This window comes from Sinocyclocheilus rhinocerous, unplaced genomic scaffold (assembly GCF_001515625.1).
Source record: "Sinocyclocheilus rhinocerous isolate Xijiao unplaced genomic scaffold, SAMN03320098_v1.1 scaffold1682, whole genome shotgun sequence".
NCBI lineage: Eukaryota > Metazoa > Chordata > Actinopteri > Cypriniformes > Cyprinidae > Sinocyclocheilus > Sinocyclocheilus rhinocerous.
Window position 1 is genome coordinate 239,626 of NW_015654052.1, and position 21,759 is coordinate 261,384.

The window sequence follows — 21,759 nt, forward strand, 5'->3', positions numbered from 1 at the left end:
AGCCCCTATTTCTCCTAAAACAAACAAAGTACATGCGTTCTTCATTACAGAGGCACTGGTGATAAGTTTACTCATATCAGTGTTTATGACTTGACTTGACTTGTTATAATAATGTCTGTATGAAACAACAATTTTAAAAAAAACGTGTTAATGCACTTGCAATGGAAATCCAAGATGAGTTTGTTTCTTCAGACTTGGAGAACTGTAGCATTACATCACTTGCTCACCAGTGGATCCTGTGCAGTGAATGGGTGCCGTCAGTCCAAACAGCTGATAAAAACATCTCAATAATCCACAAGTATTCCACAGGACTCCAGTCCATCAATTAACATCTTGAGAAGCGAAAAGTGCATGTTTGTAAGAAACAAGACGTTTTTAACATTTTAAGACGATTTAGAAGTAAACATGAATTTTTGAAGTAGAACGACTGTAATGTTGTATTTAACCTTTAAAGAAACCAGAAACACATTTTGCCATTTAAAATGCACAATAAATAAACAAGTCACAATTAATAGCATGTTTCCCATCTTCTAGTGCAACTGAAGGAACAGCCAAACCTCACTCTCTCACACTCCTGCTCCCACGGCTCAAAAGCTGAGAACAATCAATTTGACACAAAAAAATGAGCAAGCAAAATCTTAACAATTATATCAATTTACTACGGTTGTAAACTTTAGTGGAAATGTAAAACCTGATGTATGTCTGAACCAAATACAATTCATATTGAATGCAATCAATCTGGCCACCTTAAGAGAGTCATGAGGCTTTGCTGAAATGAGTCGTGGCCTCCGGAGAGCTCTTAAAAATCGAGTATCACACTTAAGGTGGTCCGGTTCAAGGCAGCGTGCTAAATGGGAGGCAGATGCTTGTGCGTGAGTGATTTTGGATACAAATATGAATCCAAATCTGTCAGTGCACATCAGTCACTGTGCACATCACCTCTCGCTGAAGCAGAAGATGTTGAGATGTTCGCAGATTCACTTCCTTCAGGCTCCTGAGGGCTGCATATTTTGAAAACATTAGTGAAAAAAAAAAGTCATATTTCAAAATAAAGAAAATAAAGCACATTTTAGGACTGTTAAGAGTTTTTTGCATTGTGACATTTTCTTGACCATTAAGTTTATTTTAACTTCTAATTTTAATTACAGTAATGCATCCATTTTTTTAATGTAATCAATTTTATATTAAAATAATCATATATTATGTTTAGCAAATACTTTTATATTTAATAATCTGTGTAATGTATTATATTTGTATTATATATTTTTGCATTAATATTTTATTAATATATTATTGTATTATGTTATTATGATATACTTTATGTAGGATCATGGGTGTATATATACATATATAAGCAAATCCTATAATTTATTAAATATTTAATATTAAATTATATTATTATTATTATTATTATTTAAACTGCATGAAAAGGGTCAAATCTGGTAATATCTTGCCATGGTATATATATGGTTATCAATGTTAATTTATTAATAATGTGTTTTATTGATTGGTTGATTTTTGCATTATTTTTTTGTGTAATAAGAAATTGAGTGGGAATGAAAAAAAAGTGTTCAGATATTTATATATCGAATAGTAGTTTACATTTTTGTTTGTTTGTCAGTTTATTCGTAATAGTGTGTGTAGTAGCCTACCTTAAATGTATTTTTGCACAAAAAAAAAAAAACACACACATGAATGTACATTGAGGTCAGACGCAATATGACCATTTCTTTCTGCTCATCAGACAGGCTTAGACGACCTTGGCCGGTCCAGCTTTTGACTGACTGCATTAGAGTGTGTTTTGTTCCGAGACTGAAAGGGATTCCGGGCTGACGGCGGCCTCTCGATCCCGCTGAAGGATCAGGTACCGTTTAACAGCGGAAGCACGAAAGCCACAGATTCCACAGCGCCACTCAACGTGTCACGGTGAGAGCTCGCGGAGGGCGGCAACGGCACTACTGGGCTCAATCATTGAATTTCTCTCATGTTTGCCTCCTGCTGACACTCCCAGTGCTGCTGACGCCCCTCGATCCATCTTCATCAGCCAGCGGAGCTCCGTGACCCTCCGGATGGGGCGGCCCAGGTAGCGCAACATCACAGGTCTTTAAAAAGCAATTCGTGGGAAAAATGGGCAGAAACTTTCACGTTGACAAAGCGCTAAACTGTGATGTGCACTAATGCACATGTGGTTTTGATTTCTTTGTCCCACGGTAATAGCAAATGTCAACCTGAAGTAATAACTTTAGTCTGTGACCAAATGAAAACGGTCATTTGTTGCATTTGGTCATATGACATTTGTTGCTTGAACAGTGAAATTCACCTCCAAACAAAATATTTTTCATATATTTATATTAAAATATTTTATATTATCACAAAATAATTCATCTTTAATTATGAAGTAGGATATTAATCTAAATATTCTAAATGCTGTTATTAAATTCAGTGGCGGGCCGTGCATTTTACACCTAGGCCTTCAGTGGCGTCCTACATGAATTAATCCATCTCTTCATACCATCATAATGATGCCACGGCTTAGTTTACCTGAATCTGACAACCTTTTCAGCACCCGGCGTGACTTCTTTACCGGAACATCGTAGCCGAGCCATTTCTCGGGGTAAGGGTGTTCGTCAGTCGGCTTCCCGTCCATGAAATGGTACGAACACACATAAGGGCGCTAGGGTGGGCGCTTCAAATTTAGCGCCTTCAGCCATTGCCTCAGGTGCTCCTCTTCTTTAGGTGGCGGGTGTAAATTGTAAAGTGCACCACAACACTCCGACCGCTTCACATTGTGTTCGTAACATCGTTGGTGCAATTGTTCTCTTCTCTTAATCCAATTGTTATGGCAGCCTCTAACTGAGCATATACCGTAATGCTTGACATTTGCGTTCTGTTATCTAGCCACTATCTTAGGTAGGTCCCTCTCAGCCGGAAGTAAGATGACAAAACGAACGCAATGGCGGCACCATTGTTGCCATGGAAAATAAGGTGAATAGAAACCATAAATATTACACAGTAATGCAGTATAACAGGGCACTACATAACAGATAGGTATCTTATGTAGCGAGAATGAATGCCATTACTAAAGAAAGAAACCCAATTAACAATTGCGCAACATACATCATCTGTAGCTGAAGCATTAACCTAACAAAATGACACAAATACAGTCCATCCGATGTTCTTACAGACATTTATTCACCCAAACGTATTTATACCTTACAGATAGCATTGGTATAAAACAAATAAGGTGATTACATGTGTTTTAAAGTTGACCTAACAATTTAATGTTCTCTTACTGCTTTTCGTCTTCACGAGTCTCCCCGCCGGTCTGCCAGCGCACTGTCTTCCCACATAGTGAGGTAGATATGTGGGGGCGTGTTAGAACGAGCCGTTTTAGGTAGGTGTGGCTGACTCTGAAATTTTATAAAGAATATCTCTTTGGATTTGAGACTTTAGTCTTTGCAACTTTACAGATCTTCTTTATGCACCAAGAGCTTGTAACAGTCCAAAGAGAAAGGAAAAATTGAAATCGCATCATATGACCCCTTTAAGCTAACAGACGCCTGCAATGTGGATTCTGAATGCCTTAAGGCAGATTTCTTTGACCCTGGCAACACGATTGCTGAAATATGATTGGATAAAAGCTCTAATATAAACATACACTGCTGGAAGCAGTGCAACCAAGAGAAAAGCTATGAAATGAAGAGAATAGACTACTTGGAAATAATTTAATACACATTCATGGAAAAATATATTAAACTAAATCAGTGATTCTGATAGTGTTTAGGCCAGCAGAGAAGGCTTTGCTGGCCCTGACGGCCCACCACTGTTAAATATACAGTAACTACTGTTCAAAAATGTGTGGTCGGTAAGATTTTCTTAATATTTTTTGTCTCTTATGCTCACTAAAGCTGCATTTATTTGATCAAAAATACTGTAAAAACAGGAATATTGTGAAATATTAGTACAATTTAAAATAACTGTTTTCTATATTAATATATTTTCAATTGTAATTTATTCCTGTGATGCAAAGCTGAATTTTCAGCAGCCATTTCTCCAGTCTTTAGTGTCACATGATCCTTCAAGAATTATACTAATATGCTGATTTGCTTGTGGAGAAACATTTCAGTTGTGCTGAATCTTTTGTAACATTATAAATGTCACTTTTGATAATTTCAGTGCATCCTTGCTAAATAAAAGTAATAATTTCTTTCAAAAACAAAAAATCTTACTGACTCTGAACTTTTGAATGGTAGTGTACTCAACATCATGTCACAAAAGCTGTTGATACAGACTTCTGCTGAACCCCACATGCTTCTTAAAGAGACGGGCAGAAATAAATGACGTTTTGGACTTTTAACTGCGGTATTCAAGGTTGCAATGAAAATATGATTGTTGTGTCATTGACAGAAATATGAAGGCCAAACAAAAGGAGAACTTGACCGTTCAGGAAAGAGTGTGGTTTATACCACTGCACTAAACATTTCATGATCAAATTTGATTTACAAACTGGCCCGATTTGATGAGATGATTGGGGACAGAGGAAGTGTGCGTACACCTCTTTTTCCCTCAAAGTGTTCACTGCGCTCCTGAGATGCTCAATTGTGGTTTACAGCTGTTTAAACACAAAGATATTCTCGCTGTGGTCAGTATAAGGAACTCAATTAGGCAGTAAAGTTGAACTGTAGAGGGGAATAAAAACTAGAGGAGGATCCAAGTCAGTGAACTGAGGTGCCTTCTGCAGTTGCCAGAGGTCGCCATGAAGTGGAGCCATTTGGCATCGAATGTTATTCTGGTGGGATACAGGAGCTTTATTTCCCGCTCCAAACACTGGTGTTACCCTGATTTATGGGCAACAGGGTTTATGAAATGAAACATGTCAGTTTTAGGTTAAAACTCATGAGAAGGTGAGAGAGAATTCGTAAATATATCATCCGTCACCATGTATGGAACACGCAATGAATTTGGAAATCCTTTTTTTCCGATAACAAAATCTGCTTCTCAGGTGAACCAGCTTCACACAGCTGTACTGGAAGACTAGAGAATATTGTTTGCACTGCCTTCAAGTACATACTGGTTTCAAAATTACTTTAAGATATAGATTTAAAAATGTAAACGACCATTTGGTGCCTTTATGGGCAAAGTGTCGTGGTTATGTCATGATAAATCTTTTTTTTTTTTTTTATAAAACGGAATGCAGTGTTGGAAAGTCTAATTCATTTTAGTGAATCCTTTCATTGTATAGTTAAACCTTCATCTTTTTTGCACTCGAAAAAATATGGCTCTGGTTTAGTTATACTAAATATCATTTATAAATATAATAAATATTTTAAAAGATATTTCCCCCCAATATTAAGTAATTTCAGTTTAGTTAGCTACATTATGTTGAATTATTATTTGTTATTTTAGTGTGGCTAACTGTTTCAAAATAGGCGCACGCTTTCGTATGCTACGCCTACGTCGTCCACTGGAACGCCACTCTCTCATTAACTCGCATACGACAGTTAGCGAAAGCTAGAGATTGCGGTTTATAAAGTTTAAAATATGGATATTTTTCTAACACCAACGCATCGCTTCAGAAGGCCTTTATTAACCCCCCGGAGCCATGTGGAGTACTTTTTATGATGGATGGACGTACTTTTTGTGCTTCAAAATCCCGACCCCCATTCACTGTAATTATAAAGCTTGGAAGAGCCAGGACATTTTTTAATATAACTATTCATTAATATTTTATTTGCCTGAAAGAAAAAAAAGTCATATACACCTAGGATGGCTTGAGGGTGAGTAAATCATGGTGTAATTTTCATTTTTGGGTGAACTATCCATTTAAATTTCTAGTAGCTTGGTGAACGAGTTTAAAAGATCTTGAATGTGGTTTTTCAAACTTTAAATTACTAGTAGCCAGTAGCTTGTGAACTATAGCTTCTCCAACACGGCTTATTGTAACTCACGTCATCAGAGCAAAGTGTGTCACCTTTTCTCAGTTGCTTGCTTCACACCATTTATGGACCACAACCTCATGGCTTTTAAGCAGTTTAGTCTGGTCTAAAGCATGGTTTGACCTCAAATTGCTTTTCTCTTTCATATTTTTGTGGTTTGAAGATGTAAAATTTGACCTCTTCTGTTGAAGTTGGAAAGAGACATCTCAAACTGTGGACCACAGCGATGTGATGATAACCCCAGTGGACACTTATTTAAGCGCTAGTGTTATTTTGACTGATTTTAAGTAATTTGTTATTCTTCCTGGTTTGCGCTGGCCTGCTGTAGAATCTGTTTTCAGTGGCATACATCCATCTGCTTTCTCTGGGCTTCCTGGTTAATTCTCTTACCACCTGCTCAACATCTCGCCTCAATACTGCCAACATACACGGCGCTCAGCAGAGGGCCTCATCAAACCTGGATCTCCATTTTAAAACTCACCAGCCTGTCAGAAGAATTAATATTGCCTCGGGCACCTGTGGCTTTAGAGATAAATGACTTTCAATAACACTCTGCCAGTGATGTAGATTCTTTTCATTCATATTATCACAATTACAAACAGATTTTCATTCAGAAATGTAATTACAAACGTTATTTTATTTAGTAAATGCAACAATTACCTTCGCTGGAAGGACACTTCTGCATCAAAAATAGCGACCCCCTATGGGTGTCTCGCGCAGCGATGTGAACTATTTTTGCGCGTTTATCGCGGCTCTAACGCTTTATTGACCCACCAGAACCGCAACTATGAACCTTGTTGTACATACATATAAACGTTATTTTATTAAAAATGAATGCATTACCACCTGCCGCTAGAAGATCTACTCCCTGGTGTAACAACGTTGCTAGGCAACAAAAATAGCTGGTGTTACATGACTGTAACGCTTTATTGACTTACCAGAACCGCAAATATCGCTTGTGTAGTCGAAGTATATGCATATGTATATTAATTGGTCGCTTTTCTCCTAGTCAAGTACATTTTATTTGTATAAAACCTTTCACATCTTGTTAAAGCAGCTCTAAAGAATATATGGCCTTGACACCGGAGACTAGGAAATCCAACGTACGATGGACGGATTTTCTCCATTTAAAAGTCAGTTAAGACTTTTAAAAACTGAATTATATCCACACGGGGGCAGCAAACTACAGTTTTGAACAGACATGTCCAAAACAGCCTCATCTGTTATTACAGCCTTTTACATGAACTTGACAGATTATCAGTTTCAAAATACTGTAACAGAGTTAAAGTTAGTCTATATTGTAAAATCTGTATAGCTCATATAGGTTTTTAGTTGAATGTAATTTCATTACTAATCACCTCACAGTCATTTCAAAGACTATCTCTAATAATGGGATATGAAAATCCCTTTATTTAGGTTTTACAGACTGTGTTGATACAAATTGTCTTTATTATGAGCTTCAGGATACAGCTAATGGGCATTCAAAGTCTTTAACTCTGTTGAAAAATCTAAACACAATTTAAGGTGGGTTCTTTGTTTTTGAGCTGGTTTGTAGCTGCTTCATGCTGATTTAGGTGGTTGACAATCCAAACTAGACCAGCTTGGACCAGCAACAAACCACTTTAAGTTTGTATGACCTAGTCATACCACATGGTCTCTTATCCAAGATGGTTTAACAGGTCTCCACCTGCTAGTGGAATGTGCAACTACATAAACCAGCTTGAACCAGATAGAAACCAACTATGTTCTTCCATAACCAGGTTTGTGCATTTAGAATCAAATATTTTCTATGCATCATGATCCTCAGGTATCTCATGCAGAGCCTTTTATTCAGTGATGCTGGACATTTAACTTGACAGAGTCTCTATTTGTGGAAGTAAAGTTTTGTTTATTGGCTTTGATGTCTATCTCTCCAGACCCTCTGGAGATTCATTTTGCTTCTTTTCAGATTCCTGTTTGTCCTTTTCCATTTGTTCCTGCTCTTTGGCATCCAGTTCCTGAAGTTTTTCCTCCACGTCTTTGGGAATCTCCACCTCCATCAGATTCTCCATTTCTGCCTCCGGCTCGTCTCCAATCAAAACCTTAATCAAAGACACACAAAATTGCACATGAAACCCTAATGGACCTCAACATGTTCCGTCAGAGTCGCATATCGAGAGAAAAGTGGTAATGACGCAGGACGGGAGCTAATGAGATGCCAGACAGCGCTTCACTTTTACTGTCATTCCCAAGTAGCAATTTCGGGAACCCGACAACATGGAAAAACTTCAGTAACTTGAGTTGTAGCTGTTAAAGTCGTGTTAGTTAAAAACTGCTGCATTATGAAAAAGCGCCCATTAATCCTGGATAAATATTAGCCTCGTTCTGTGCTTGGCATATTAGCTGTTTTATTGATGCTAATTAAAATGGTTGGGTTGAGGCAAACTGCCGAACCACTGCTTTTGGCCTGGAGTTCAAAAGGGATCTCCCAGACGTTATGGAGAATATCATGCTTTAATAGGAGACCCTGTGACATCTTTTCCATGGGGCTGTACCCAAATATACGCCTGCCACGGTGCAAGGAACAGGCTTTTTCCACCAAATTAGTGTCTCTCGATTTTTTTCGACCAAACTCATAAATCCTGGTTTTGGAGAACTGGAACTGATCGGTCTACTGTCTGGGGTCTTCCAAAGCACAACAATCCACATCGACAGAAAACGTTGCATGTGACGATCTCGCAAAAGTGATGCAATAGAGATGCAATCATGCAATTGGATGGAACTGCGTTAATTTGAAATGGAACCTTATAAGCTAATACACTAAGCATAAACAACACACAGTACCCACAAATATTGGATAAAATAGTCTCGTAATATCAACTTGTCTGCCATCTTGAATTAGTTTTCTTCTCTAAGCTCATTGCAGTGTTTTCTGGGATTGCTTTATCAGCGAAGGATACATGCACTGCTGCCTTAAATGTTTTCAGAGGAATTTTGACTATACCTGGACGAGTTTCTCACAGGCTGAAATCACAAGAGAATCCTTCTCCCATTTGTGAAACTCTCTCATGATGGGATACGCGTTCTTGTTTTTCATAATCTGTCGGCCCACTTTAGTAGCTGTAAGCTGAAAATGAATAGATCATTAAGAAACTGAACTAAAGAATAGACAAGCCAACATAAAGGAGGAAAAATATATATAATGTTCAAAAGTTTTTTTAAAGACATTAAAGCGCCTTAAATTGATTAAAAGCAGCAGTAACAACATTTATAATGTTACAGAAGATTTCTATTTCAAATAAATGCTGCTTTCTATGAATAAAAGAATCCTGAAAAAAAAAGGATCACAGTTTCCACAGAAATATTAAGTAGCACAACTGTTTTCAACATTGATAATAGTAAGAAATGTTTCTTGAGTAGCAAATCAGCATATTAGAATGATTTCTGAAGGAACATGTGACTCTGTAGACTTGAAGTAATGGCTGCTGAAAATTCAGCTTGGCTTCACAGGAATAAATTACATAAAAAAAAAAAATTCAAATAGAAAACAGTTATTTTAAATTGTAATAATATTTTACAATATTACTGTTTTTATTGCATTTTTTATTAAATAGATGCAGCTTTGGTGAGCAAAAGAGACTTTCAAAAGCATTTAAAAATCTTACAGACCCCAAACATTTGAACGGTTGTCAATAACTTCAATACAGGAAAATGATAGATTTGATAGATGAAAGATTTGAAATGTTGTTCTTACGAGCATCAAGGTTTCTAAGAGCATCTTGCGGATATCAGGATCATCTTCTCTCTTTTTATCTTCTGGCAGGTATTGCAAGTCCACCGGCAAACCTGTAAATGCAAATAAAAATCAGTAAGAGTTACATGAATGCTTATGTTAAAGGTGAAGTATGTAATTGTTTACTGTTAAAATAATGGCACAACGATCATACACTTCACCTTTAAAACATTTTCAGAAGGAAAAGTGGTGCTTGCTGTCAATCCTATCATTCAGGGTTTGTTCAAATCTCAAACCTTTAGTATAAGAAATAGTAAATATCATGTTTGCCAATTATATAGTCCAAATATACTCTTATTAAAATAGATTGAAGTTTGTTTGGGCTATAGTTATACAGACTATGAAAGGATTTCAGAAAGGTCTTCTAAGGTCACTTATTAACTAGGAAGCTTTCTCTACTATTTTGGTCAGAAGGGCATGAGGAATATGTGGAAAATATGGTGTATATAAACTTTTCAAACAGCTTTTATGAAACCGCAAACTTTGAACAAAGATTCTGGCTTCGTGAATTCACAACCTCCTGTTGTAATGATGGTATTTCCACTTTGCTCCTTCCATTTTCCTTACACTTTGTGGGAAATACAATAAACATTCAACCTGTGTATCATCAAAATGAGTAAACAGCGCCACCTACTGGACAAACGAAAGAAACGTAATGCTTTTTTGTTTCTACACTACAAACAAAAATCATTTGGAGTTCTTGGATCAGGAGAGCATAAACCTCCAGATGATTTAAAAAGCATCACCTTCATTCTCTTCCTCTGAGAGCTCTTCTGGTCCAGCCAATGGTAATAAAAGGTATGGTAAAATATCCACCGCATCACTGAGCAACCACTCATGATGAGCTGTATGGACAAAAGGCATGTTTAATGAGAATTAAATGCATTTTTATTCATTTGTCTTTGACTAGTTTTTGCATTGGCTTTCCTTTCAAGGATGAAATTTGCAGCAATCAAATCACATGCTCTTTACATTTAAATGTAGTCATTTATCAGACTCTATTACCATAGATTACTGAACCAATTGTGATGAATAACTCTTACCATAGTCAAAGCAGCAATTTCGGAGTGTTCCCACCACCCCTCCTCGCCTGGTGCTCGATTCCTTGTACTGTGTGTACGGCAGAAGCCTCTGAATCACACACCTGTAGAAACACATATAAAACAATCACCATGCTTTTGGAGATGTAACATGGTAATATAATGTTTTTTGACCCATACCATAATAATACCATATTTTGGACATGTATCATGGTAATATTTAATTTTTATTTTTACACATAACATGGTAATACCATGTTTTTTGAACATGTACCATGACAATACTATGTTTTTGGATATGTACTATGGTAATATTGTGGGGGGGTTTTGGCCCGTACCATGATAATACCATTTTTTTGGACATGTACCGTGGTAATATCATATTTTCTAACCCATACCATAATAATATCATGTTTCTGGACATGTACTATGGTAATATCATGTTTTTTTTCTTCTTTTACCCGTATCATGATAATAGCATGCTTTGGAACATGTACTACGTTACTATCATGTTGTTTTTTTTAATACTTATGATAATACCATATTTTTGGAGGTTTACTATGGTTATATAGTGTTTTTTTTTTACTTGTACCATGATAATATCATGTTTTTTTTAACCCGTATTCTAATAATACCATGTTTTTGTGACCTGTACCATTATAATACCATGCTTTTGAACATGTAATATTATGTTTATTTATTATTACTATTTTTTTATCCATACCATAATAATACCATCTTTTTGGAGATGTGCTATGGTAACATCATGTTTTTTTTACTCATAACATGATAATACTTTTTTTTTTTTTTACATGTACTATGGTAATTTCATATTTTTTGAACTGTTCCCTGATAATACCATGTTTCTGAACATGTACCATGGTAATATCATGTTTTTTACCTTTACCATGATAATATTATGTTTTTGGACATATATAATAAAAATTTCATGTTTTTACACATACTATGATAATACCATGGTTTTAAAAATAGTGCTATGATTAGTAAAGTGTTTTTTGAATGTAATTATTCAGTACCATAGAATTATTACCATCATAATGCCATAGTACAGCTTACTTGTCCTTGTCCAGGATGAAGTGTCGTGCCTCAGGCAGCTGTGTGAGGTTGGACAGCAGCGGTCCCAGATAATGAAGTGAAGCTTTCTTATTGAAACCCTTCATGCAGAAGATCTCCACCACTTTGTCCAGTCCGATCTTCTGCTCCTGCAGAGTGTTGAACACATCTCTACACGTCCGCTCATGTCGGCTCAGGTTACTGAGGATAGTACAAATCCGATCTGCAAACATATATTCCGGGTCCAGGAGGTTCTGGAACAGTCTGGCCAGTAAGTCCGTCTCTTTGACCAAAGGCTGGTGAAGAGTCTCATCTGCTGAGAGGTTAATCAGGGAATGATAACAGTCCTTGACAATGGCGATGGAGGGGTCGCAGGTTAGAGTCACCAAGGCTTTGAGAAAGTCTGGCTTGGACCGCAGGTACCGGCACCCATCCCGATTTCCTGTGAGGCCCAGGATGTATCCCGTAGCCTGACCTTTGACATCAGCTCTCATCTCCAAAGTAAGAAATGACAGCAGTTCATTAGCTTCACCGTCACTAAGCATCTTGGTTCGATCTGTTGACAGACTCAAAGTTTATTCTTTTGTTTTGTTTTCCTTCTAATCAAACTGCAAAAGAAAACAGACAATTTAAGCAGTAGATTAATAATAATCTCAGACAGCTAGAATCACAAAATAAAAATAACATAAACAACAAATTAAAGATTCAAATAAAATATACAAATAAACAAAAATTGGATTAAAATAAATAATACATCTAACAGTAAAGCACTATAATGAGTAGAAAAATTTAATAAGCTAGAATCACAGAATAACAATTTAATAAAAAATAAGATTCAAATAAAATATTTAACATAAAATGTAGATTAAAATAAATAAATAAAAATTAGATTAAAATAAGAAAATAAATAATACATTTTACAGTAAAGTGCTATAATGAGATGAAAAAAATCCTAATAATTAACTTAATTGAAACTGAATAATTTCCAAATAATATTTAGACAAATTTATAATGTTAATCTTGCACAGTATAAATTGGGTCTTTATACAAGAAACTATATAGATGTCTTTTAAATTTTCGGATGGGTGTCCCTCGTACGAGGATGAAAATTTGCCGCAATTTGGCATCTAAAATATTTAAAACCCCTGCCTTGGTGTATCTCAAATTGCCATGGTATTACCATCACTGTATCATAGTAACACAGTACAGTTTTTTGTAAAGAGTCAAAAATTATTATGATGATTCAGTTTGTGCATCGCAATACTGCAAAATTATAATCATAACAACTGATCACTTTATGTTTACAGTATACAACTGAATACGCAAAACCAAAATTCTGACCTATCAGCGATCTACAATCTACTGTATCAAAAATGATTATGATGGTTCAGTTTGTGCATCGCAATACTGCAAAATTATAATCATAACAATTGATCACTTTATGTTTACAGTATACAACTGAATACGCAAAACCAAACATCTGACCTATCAGCGATCTACAATCTACTGTAAAAAGCGTGTGGTATAAACCAAAATAATTTCGTTTTCATTAATTAATTAACTTTTTCCATTTGTTGAAATAGAATATACTTACCACATTCACGATATACTGTACAGCACACATGTGCGTTGAATGAAGGTCCTGCTGTAGGAATTGACATATTTCTTATCCAATCAGATTACAAATTTCGCAAATCTTCCCGCCCTCTTTTTACGCACTGGCATATGATTGGGCTATTAACTCCAGGCTCCGCCTTCGCAGTCTGCTTCTCGCGCTTTGTGATGACGCGCGGTGTACTGCGTGTGTTTGAAACATGGCAGCAGTTCAAGTAAGCGAAGCGGAGAAGGTTTATATTATGCATGGAGTTCGAGTAAGTAAAATCGCACGTTTGATAATTTATTTTTATTAAACGACTTCAGAAAGGTGGCTGTCATTCAGGATAGAAACAGTTTTCTGCTTGGTGTCAATTAAGCAGAAACACACTGTAGAAAATAAATTATAAATTATATGTTATCACATTAACCTGATACTTTTCTGAGACACCATACAAAGCATGAGGGTTAAATTCTGAATATTTTTGACAGGATGACCTGAGATTGGACGGACGAGGATGTGAAGACTACAGACACATGGAGATCGAGACGGATGTGGTGTCAAAACACTGATGGTTCTGCTAAAATCAGTCTTGTATGTGGAAGTAAACAGTTTTATGTGCAGTAATAGCACCAGCGGTTTTGTAATTCATTATGTTGTGTGATGTGTTTGACAGGGCCACACAGATGTTCTTGTAGGAGTAAAGGCAGAGATTGGTAAACCCAAAGCCATGGTGCCAGATGAAGGTTATCTGGAGTTCTTTGTGGACTGGTGAGTGTTTAGAGATCATCATATTTATAGGTGCAAAATAGACATCAAGCATCCATCGTTACAGCCACTCTGTAAATGACTACCAGAATGACTGTGCAATAGCTTTTAAAAATCATCATGCAATTTAGACATTTCTCAGTTTGGTACATAATGCATGTGTAGGTGCACAAGCTATATTTTTATTTACATACTACTGTAGTATTTATTAATATTTTGAATTAGCTTTTATATGTTTAGGTGGTCTTTTTAATGTAAAAGATTTTAGTCATTTTGTTGTGATTTAGTCATTTTTATTTTTTTTATCTTTCTATTTAGCTACAGTTTATTTTTTTATTAGTAATTTTAGTACTTCATTGAAACTTATTTTATTTCAGTTAGTTGCCAAAGCAACATTTCTAAATTTGTTTTTCATTCAATATTTATATTTTATATTTATTTCAGCTTAACTTCAATTAACAGTAACAATTTTTATTAGTTTTAGTATTAATTACAAATATTGGTTTCAGGCCTGGAAAAGTTATGGAAATTTCTGTAGTGAATATATTTATAGTTGTACAACATTTAATAACTAAGTTAGTTCTGTTTAAGCAGTTATCCCATGAGTCATATTTAGTACATCTCTGGACATTTTTTATTTTGAACATATTTATTTGTACTAAAAAAGTTTAACCATTAAAGGGGTCATATGATGCGATTTCAAGTTTTCCTTTCTCTTTGGAGTGTTACAAGCTGATTGTGCATAGATAAGATCCCTGAAGTTGCAAAGACTAAAGTCTCAAAACCAAAGAGATATACTTTATCAAAGTTAAGAACAACAGACACAGCGTGGACCTGCGTTCCCTCTGCATCTGCCCGGGAGAGAACTGCTGGGTGCTGTATGTGGACGTGTTGGTCAGTGACTCGCATATCCGTCCAGAAGAGGGTGATAACAGCATCCTCATATTCACTTCTCAGGAAGAGAATGTTGAATTAAATATTTTCCTTAAATACTATGAAATATTATGATATCTGTATGCTGTTAATTTATCATTCATTTAAATGCGTAATTATGTGTGCAGCTTCTGCAGTGTGACGGAAACCTGTTTGATGCCATATCCATCGCAATAAAAGCTGCTCTGTTTAATACACGGTAAGTAACAGTGTGTTTTTTCCCATCAAAGCTGTAAAGTTTCCATAAGGAAATGTTAAAACTGTGGCAGGTTGTGTTATTATACTATTATTTTATATACTGTTATAGTATTATTATTTAGCTTTTATTTGTGTACTTTCGGATTATTATTATTTTTTTAGGCATTTTTGTTTTAGGCATTTTAGTACTTCCACATGAATTTAAGTAATTTTTTTAGGTTGTAAATGCTTTCATTAAGTACATTAAGGAGCTTTTTTGAAGTTTCTCTTGGGAAATTATTAGAAATGTTTATACATTTTTAATTTGAATATAATAGTTATTTTTATATATTTATTTATTTGATTTTTTTTGTTTGTAAAAATAATGTTGTTAAATGATTGTATAAAATTCATTTAGGTATTGCTGTTGAGACTATTTTAAATCGTATTATTTTTCATTTTAGCATATAGCCTTTAATGCTGTTATAGTGTAAAATTAAAAATAAGTTTACATTTTTCATCTAATATTTTATTTTATTTCAGCTTTATTACCACTGTGTATGAAATGTGCTATACCAATAAACTTGCCTTGCCTTGCCTTGCCTTAAGTGATTTTCCCATGAAACATATTTAGTATATCATATACATATATAGCATATATATATATATATATATATTTTGTATAATAAATGGTTGACTCCTGGTTAGGAGTTTATATTCACTGTTATCGTGTGTTCATGTTATAGGCTGGTAAGCGTGTGGGAAAGGCTCTTCATGTGCCTCTCATGGAGCTGCTGCAGAAAGAAGAAAGTCTTGGCAAGAAACAGCAGAAAGTGGGATTCCTCGGTTAGCTTCCTTTTTTTGGACCTTTTTTGTTTTTGTTTTTTGTTTTTTTAAATAAATGAGCTAAATTTTCTACGATGTTTGTTATGTCCTGCTTAAAAATTTAAACTAACAAAGAATCCCGTCAAATGTGAGGTTATATAACATTGCTGTTTTTGTTTTCATTTTTCCAGCTGTGGTTTTAATGACTGAACTCAGACTAGCTTTCAAACTGGTGTGTTTAACAGATGACTGAATGTTAAATGATTCTTCTCTCAATTCAGATATTTTTCTGTAAACATTTTGAGCTGTTTGAGAGAAATGTTTATACCTGAATTTTATAAATGAGTAGAACAGAATACTCAGAATCCATAAACGAATACTTCACAAATTTTTTTTTAATAACATAAAAAAATATATTTTAAAAATTTGCTTAATATTTACTCACCCTCAGGCCATCCAAGATGTAGATGAGTTTGTTTCTTCATCAAAACAGATTTGGAGAAATTAACATAACATCTCTTGCTCATCAGTGGATCCTCTGCAGTGAATGGGTGCCGTCAGAATGAGAGTCCAAACAGCTGATAAAAACATCACAATAATCGACAAGTACACATCTACACCACTCCAGTCCATCAATTAACGCATTTTGAAGCGAAAAGCTCTATGTTTGTAATAAATAAATCCATCTTTAAGATGTTTGAACTTAAAGGGGTCATATGATGCAATTTCAATTTTTCCTTTCCAGTATTGTTGCCGCCGCCATGACGTGGAGACGCTGTGTTTCGTTGTAAAAGCGAAACTACTTTGTTTGGCCTTCCAAAAGAGAATGACTGAACTCAGACTAGCTTTCAAACTGGTGTGTTTAACAGATGACTGAATGTTAAATGATTCTTCTCTCAATTCAGATGTTTTTCTGTAAACATTTTGAGCTGTTTGAGAGAATTTTTTTAATGTTTTTTTTTATATATACCTACATTTTATAAATGAGTAGAACAGAATACTCAGAATCCATAAAAGAATACTTTACAAAAAAAATTTTTAATAACATAAAAATATATATTTACAAATTTTGCTTAATATTTACTCACCGTCAGGCCATCCAAGATGTAGATGAGTTTGTTTCTTCATCAAAACAGATTTGGAGAAATTTAACATAACATCTCTTGCTCATCAGTGGATCCTCTGCAGTGAATGGGTGCCGTCAGAATGGGAGTCCAAACAGCTGATAAAAACATCACAATAATCAACAAGTACACATCTCCACCACTCCAGTCCATCAATTAATGCATTTTGAAGCGAAAAGCTGTATGTTTGTAATAAATCCATCTTTAAGATGTTTGAACTTAAAGGGGTCATATGATGCAATTTCAAATTTTCCTTTCTCTTTGGAGTGTTACAAGCTGTTCATGCATAGATAAGATCCCTAAAGTTGCAAAGACTAAAGTCTCAAATCCAAAGCGCCCGCCGCCACTCCTTCGTCGAATCCGCCGGCCGAGTCGTTCTCTAGCCCACCGGCCGTCCCTCACTCTAGCCCGCCGCCGCTCACTCAGGCCCACCGGCCTCCGCTCACTCTAGCCTGCTGTGTGTGACGCTGTGCGTTTCGTTGTGAAAGCGAAACTAGTTTGTTTGGTACACCAAATACACAAAATAATGTTATTTTTAGCAACATCATATGACCCCTTTAAAGCTGTTGCTTCCAGCTATGATACAAGTCTGTAATCCATAATATTCCTTTCTCCAGGGGAAAAGCCCATTCTCTGTTGTCATCTCACATCAAAATCCACCAGCATGGACTGTTTAGCTTGTAAACAAAATCTGTTCATATTTCTCAAGGTGACTTTTTTTAATGTAAAAAGCTATATCATGGATAGAGGACTCATTTTAGCAACAGTTTGGCGTTAAAAATGTCTTTATGGATTTATTTCTTACAAGCACGCAGCTTTTCGCTTCACAAGATGTTAATTGATGGACTGTAGTCGTGTGGAATACTTGTGGATTATTGTGTGATGTTTTTATCAGCTGTTTGGACTCTCATTCTGACGGCACCCATTCACTGAAGAGGATAAATTGGTGAGAAAGTGATGTAATGCTTAATTTCTCCAAATCTGTTACAATGAACAAACTCATCTACATCTTGAATGGCCTGAGGGTGAGTACATTTTCAGCAAATTTTCATTTTTGGGTGAACTATTCCTTTAAAAGTTGTTGCGTGTTGGTGATTTTTGTTTCTTTTGTCCTATAAGGATATTTGATTTAATTGCACATATTAGGTAAAACGATATGTGGAATACATTTTTTGAATATTCATAGACTTGTGTAAGTTCACAGGTGCTGTAGTTGTCATTTTTTCCTGGGATGGTGTTGTGCTCACACCGCTGTCCAGCAGGACGTCTCGTCTGCCACGTGTCGTCTGAGGAAGATCCAGCTGCTGTGAGCCATATGGATATATTCCATCCCATAATAGCTTTGCTTCTTCCTGTGACACGGTGAATCCAAAACTTTGGGTGAACTATTCCTTTAAAAGTTGTTGCGTGTTGGTAATTTTTATGTTTCTTTTGTCCTATAAGGATATTTGATTTAATTGCACATATTAGGTAAAACGATATGTGGAATACATTTTTTGAATATTCATAGACTTGTGTAAGTTCACAGGTGCTCTAGTTGTCATTTTTTCCTGGGATGGTGTTGTGCTCACACCGCTGTCCAGCAGGACGTCTCGTCTGCCACGTGTCGTCTGAGGAAGATCCAGCTGCTGTGAGCCATATGGATATATTCCATCCCATAATAGCTTTGCTTCTTCCTGTGACACGGTGAATCCAAAACAAACAGCAGCTATCACTGCACAGATAACAATATCATACACGAGAAGAATGCATGATGGGAAATGTGTCCTGAGGAGACCCTACATTTTCCAGGACTCTCAATGTGTACTGAGCAATTTGTGAACCTACTTTCCTGTCTGAGTTAGTAAATTAATTCTAAATGTGCATCCAAGTTTATAATCTGCAATATAAATCATAGGAGCTTTTTAAAGGGATAGTCCACCCAAAAATGAACATAGAAGATATTTTGAAGAATGTTGGTAACCAAAGCTTTGGTTCCCATTGACTTCCATTTTATGGACAAACAATACAATGAAAGTCAGTGGGATCCAAAACTGTTTGGTTACCAGTATTTTTAAATTTATCTTTTTATGTTACACAGAAGAAAGTCAGATATTCTTGTTTCAATGTATGTTATTGTGGTTTCATTGTGTTCACATTTTTAAAGCTTAATTACAATAATATGATATTTAAATGTGTGTGTGTGTGTGTGTGTGTGTGTGTGTGTGTGTGTGGTGTATGAGGACGTCACTCCTCCGCTCTGCTCAGGATGAAGAACAAACGCAGCAGGTTCTTATTACAGCAGTTTTCCTCTGTGAGCGGAGCTGAGAAGCAGAGATCTCTCCTCATTCTCCAGACTTCACCATGAGACTCAGAGACGGCTGTCTTCTGCTGGGAGTCCTGCTGCTCCTCACACACACCTCACATCAGCAGAACACTCCCAAAAAGAAGCCCAACGCTAAAAAAGGTGAGGCAGGATGATTTTTGCTAATTTTTGTCTTGAGTTCCATCATTTATTCAAGTTGAAAGCAGCTTTGTGTGAATTCTAGAAGTTGAGAAAGTTCAGTTGCAGAGCATCATTGTTGATGTTTGAAGAAAAGTGGACTCAGTTTGAAGTTTCCTACTCAGTAAGCAGTGATATGTTTAATATATTTGTGTTTTTTTAAATTTATCTTAAAATAGCTAATTTTCAATTTCAATCAGTTTAATACAATTGATTCTCAAGTTGCACGTTATATAATAATCAATACTGAATGTATACACAGTAAAAAAAAATCTGCCTGGACTTATTATTATTATTATTATTTGGTAATGTTTCTGTTAACCCTAAAACACAAGCCAATGAAGTGCTCAGTTGAAAATACAGGTAAAACACCTGTAAATAATAATAATAAATATGGAAAATTCCTTAATATTAATACAGTACATTGTGCCCCGTTTTTACAGATATATTGCATTAAGAAAACAAACTTTTGTAATGCATCCATACATTTTACATTTTATTATTATTATTTTTATTTTTTGTCAATCCCATTCTCAGTAAACAGTGTTCTCAATAGTGATTCTCTCATTACAGTAATATTTTAATCAGTATAAATTACATCTTAATGGTCTGAAAACATGTTTGATTTACTTCATCCTAAGATCTATTCTCTAAGACTCAGATACTCAAGTCAGCGCTGCTTTGGAGGACCTACAACAGCAGATCAATGACATTGTGGTGGAACTGAATCTTCTAAAGGAGCAGCAGGCCCTGCAGACTGGTGAGAACTTCACTGAGTTTCCCCATTACGCCTTAAATCCACCTGCATAAAGACATGCTCTGATAAAGACATTAGTGAAGCATCTAGACAATATCTATCCTAGTTTATTTGACTCCAAAAAAAAGAAGTTGGGATTCTGTCTGGCCCTTGAGCTCAGAAAAAAAAAAAAACGTTGTTCTGCAGACTGTGGCGTATTGTTTGGATTAGAGTTTCTCCCTTACGTAAGACACATGGCCTTCACATGTCGCTTTTGATGCTTTTTACAGCTTGTGTTTTCGCTGGAGAACATTGAGTCAGATGTTGTCCAGTGTTTGATGTATGAGGAAATCTTAAGACAATATGTGTAATATTTCATAAGACTATACGACTTCAATATTCTAAAAGTAGACTAATCAAACACAGGCCAAACATCACTCTAAGTTCAATTCAATTCAATTCAAGTTTATTTGTACAGCGCTTTTCACGTATCTAATATATTTTTTATTATTTTATATATAATTTTCCCTTAAATACACTTATAATGTTAATCAAGGTTTCTTGCACCAAAAACAATCATAATTAATTTTTTGATGATCATTTTCAACCTACTTTCTGACTTTCTTACAATCAAACAAGCTATTTTGCTATTGTAAAATATATGTAAATGGCCTCTGTTGTGATTGGCTGATTTGTGCATATGGGCCTCATATATCAGGGCAGTTTAAATTTAACAAAAATTAAAACTAAAACAATTAAAAAAAAACATTTTCATTATTTTAAATAAAATAAAATATTTAAAAATTATGATTTTATTTCAGCAATTTGATGCTAAAGCATAATTTAGTTTAACGAGTACTAAAATAACAAACTAAAACGGAAACAAAATTAATAAGAGCTATATAGACATATTAAAAATAATAATAAAAATTACAAAAAGAAACAATAATGTACAGTATGTGGAAAATAATGTTTTTTTTTTACTTTAAACCGCATAAACACATTTAATTACACCAAAAACACAAAATAATGTTCTTTTTAGCAGCATCATATGACCCCTTTTTAAGATTATTGAATCTTAATGATTTTTCTGTTTTACAAAGAATTCCAGCCACCTGATAAACGATGATTCCAATTGAACGATGATTATCTCAGATTGCTTGGTTTCGCTAAATGCTGCTTGATCTTTACATATTTCTCTCCTGATTCAGACAAGAAGACTTTTTCACTGAGGAATGCAATATTACGGATAGAGCACTCATTTTCTCACCGGAAGCAATGGTTTGCAATTAAATCAA

The 21,759-nt window shown here is 35.2% G+C and overlaps 1 protein-coding gene, 1 long non-coding RNA gene and 1 pseudogene across 3 annotated transcripts; 2 read left to right on the forward strand and 1 right to left on the reverse strand.

The window, feature by feature from the left end:
• Positions 1–7,466: 7,466 nt before the first annotated feature.
• On the reverse strand, positions 7,467–13,454 carry LOC107716572 (protein HGH1 homolog). Of its 2 annotated transcripts, none has more exons than XM_016523051.1 (7): positions 13,417–13,454; positions 11,826–12,430; positions 10,752–10,852; positions 10,455–10,553; positions 9,670–9,761; positions 8,920–9,042; positions 7,467–8,017 (listed from the first exon to the last, which is right to left on the reverse strand). In XM_016523051.1, the coding sequence occupies exons 2-7, from the start codon at positions 12,365–12,367 to the stop codon at positions 7,841–7,843; spliced, it is 1,134 nt and encodes a 377-aa protein (XP_016378537.1). In that variant the 5' UTR covers positions 12,368–12,430; positions 13,417–13,454; the 3' UTR covers positions 7,467–7,840. The 2 variants fall into 2 exon arrangements, with proteins under 2 accessions (XP_016378537.1, XP_016378538.1); XM_016523052.1 differs by having other exon boundaries at positions 11,826–12,378; positions 13,417–13,451.
• A 135-nt stretch (positions 13,455–13,589) lies between these two features.
• LOC107716565 (exosome complex component RRP42-like) lies at positions 13,590–14,191 on the forward strand (annotated as a pseudogene).
• A 4,625-nt stretch (positions 14,192–18,816) lies between these two features.
• Positions 18,817–20,485, forward strand: LOC107716573 (uncharacterized). Its single transcript, XR_001637226.1, has 3 exons — positions 18,817–19,082; positions 19,491–19,689; positions 20,381–20,485. It is a non-coding gene; the product is annotated as an uncharacterized LOC107716573 (long non-coding RNA).
• Positions 20,486–21,759: the final 1,274 nt, after the last annotated feature.

Coding starts and splice junctions, on each gene's coding strand:
- LOC107716572 (XM_016523051.1), bottom strand. CDS start 12,367: ATGCTTAGTGACGGTGAAGCTAATGAACTGCTGTCATTTCTTACTTTG. Junction 10,554..10,751: donor AAATTGCTGCTTTGACTATG/GTAAGAGTTATT, acceptor TTGTCCATACAG/CTCATCATGAGTGGTTGCTC. Junction 8,018..8,919: donor CCTGTGAGAAACTCGTCCAG/GTATAGTCAAAA, acceptor TCTTTGATTAAG/GTTTTGATTGGAGACGAGCC.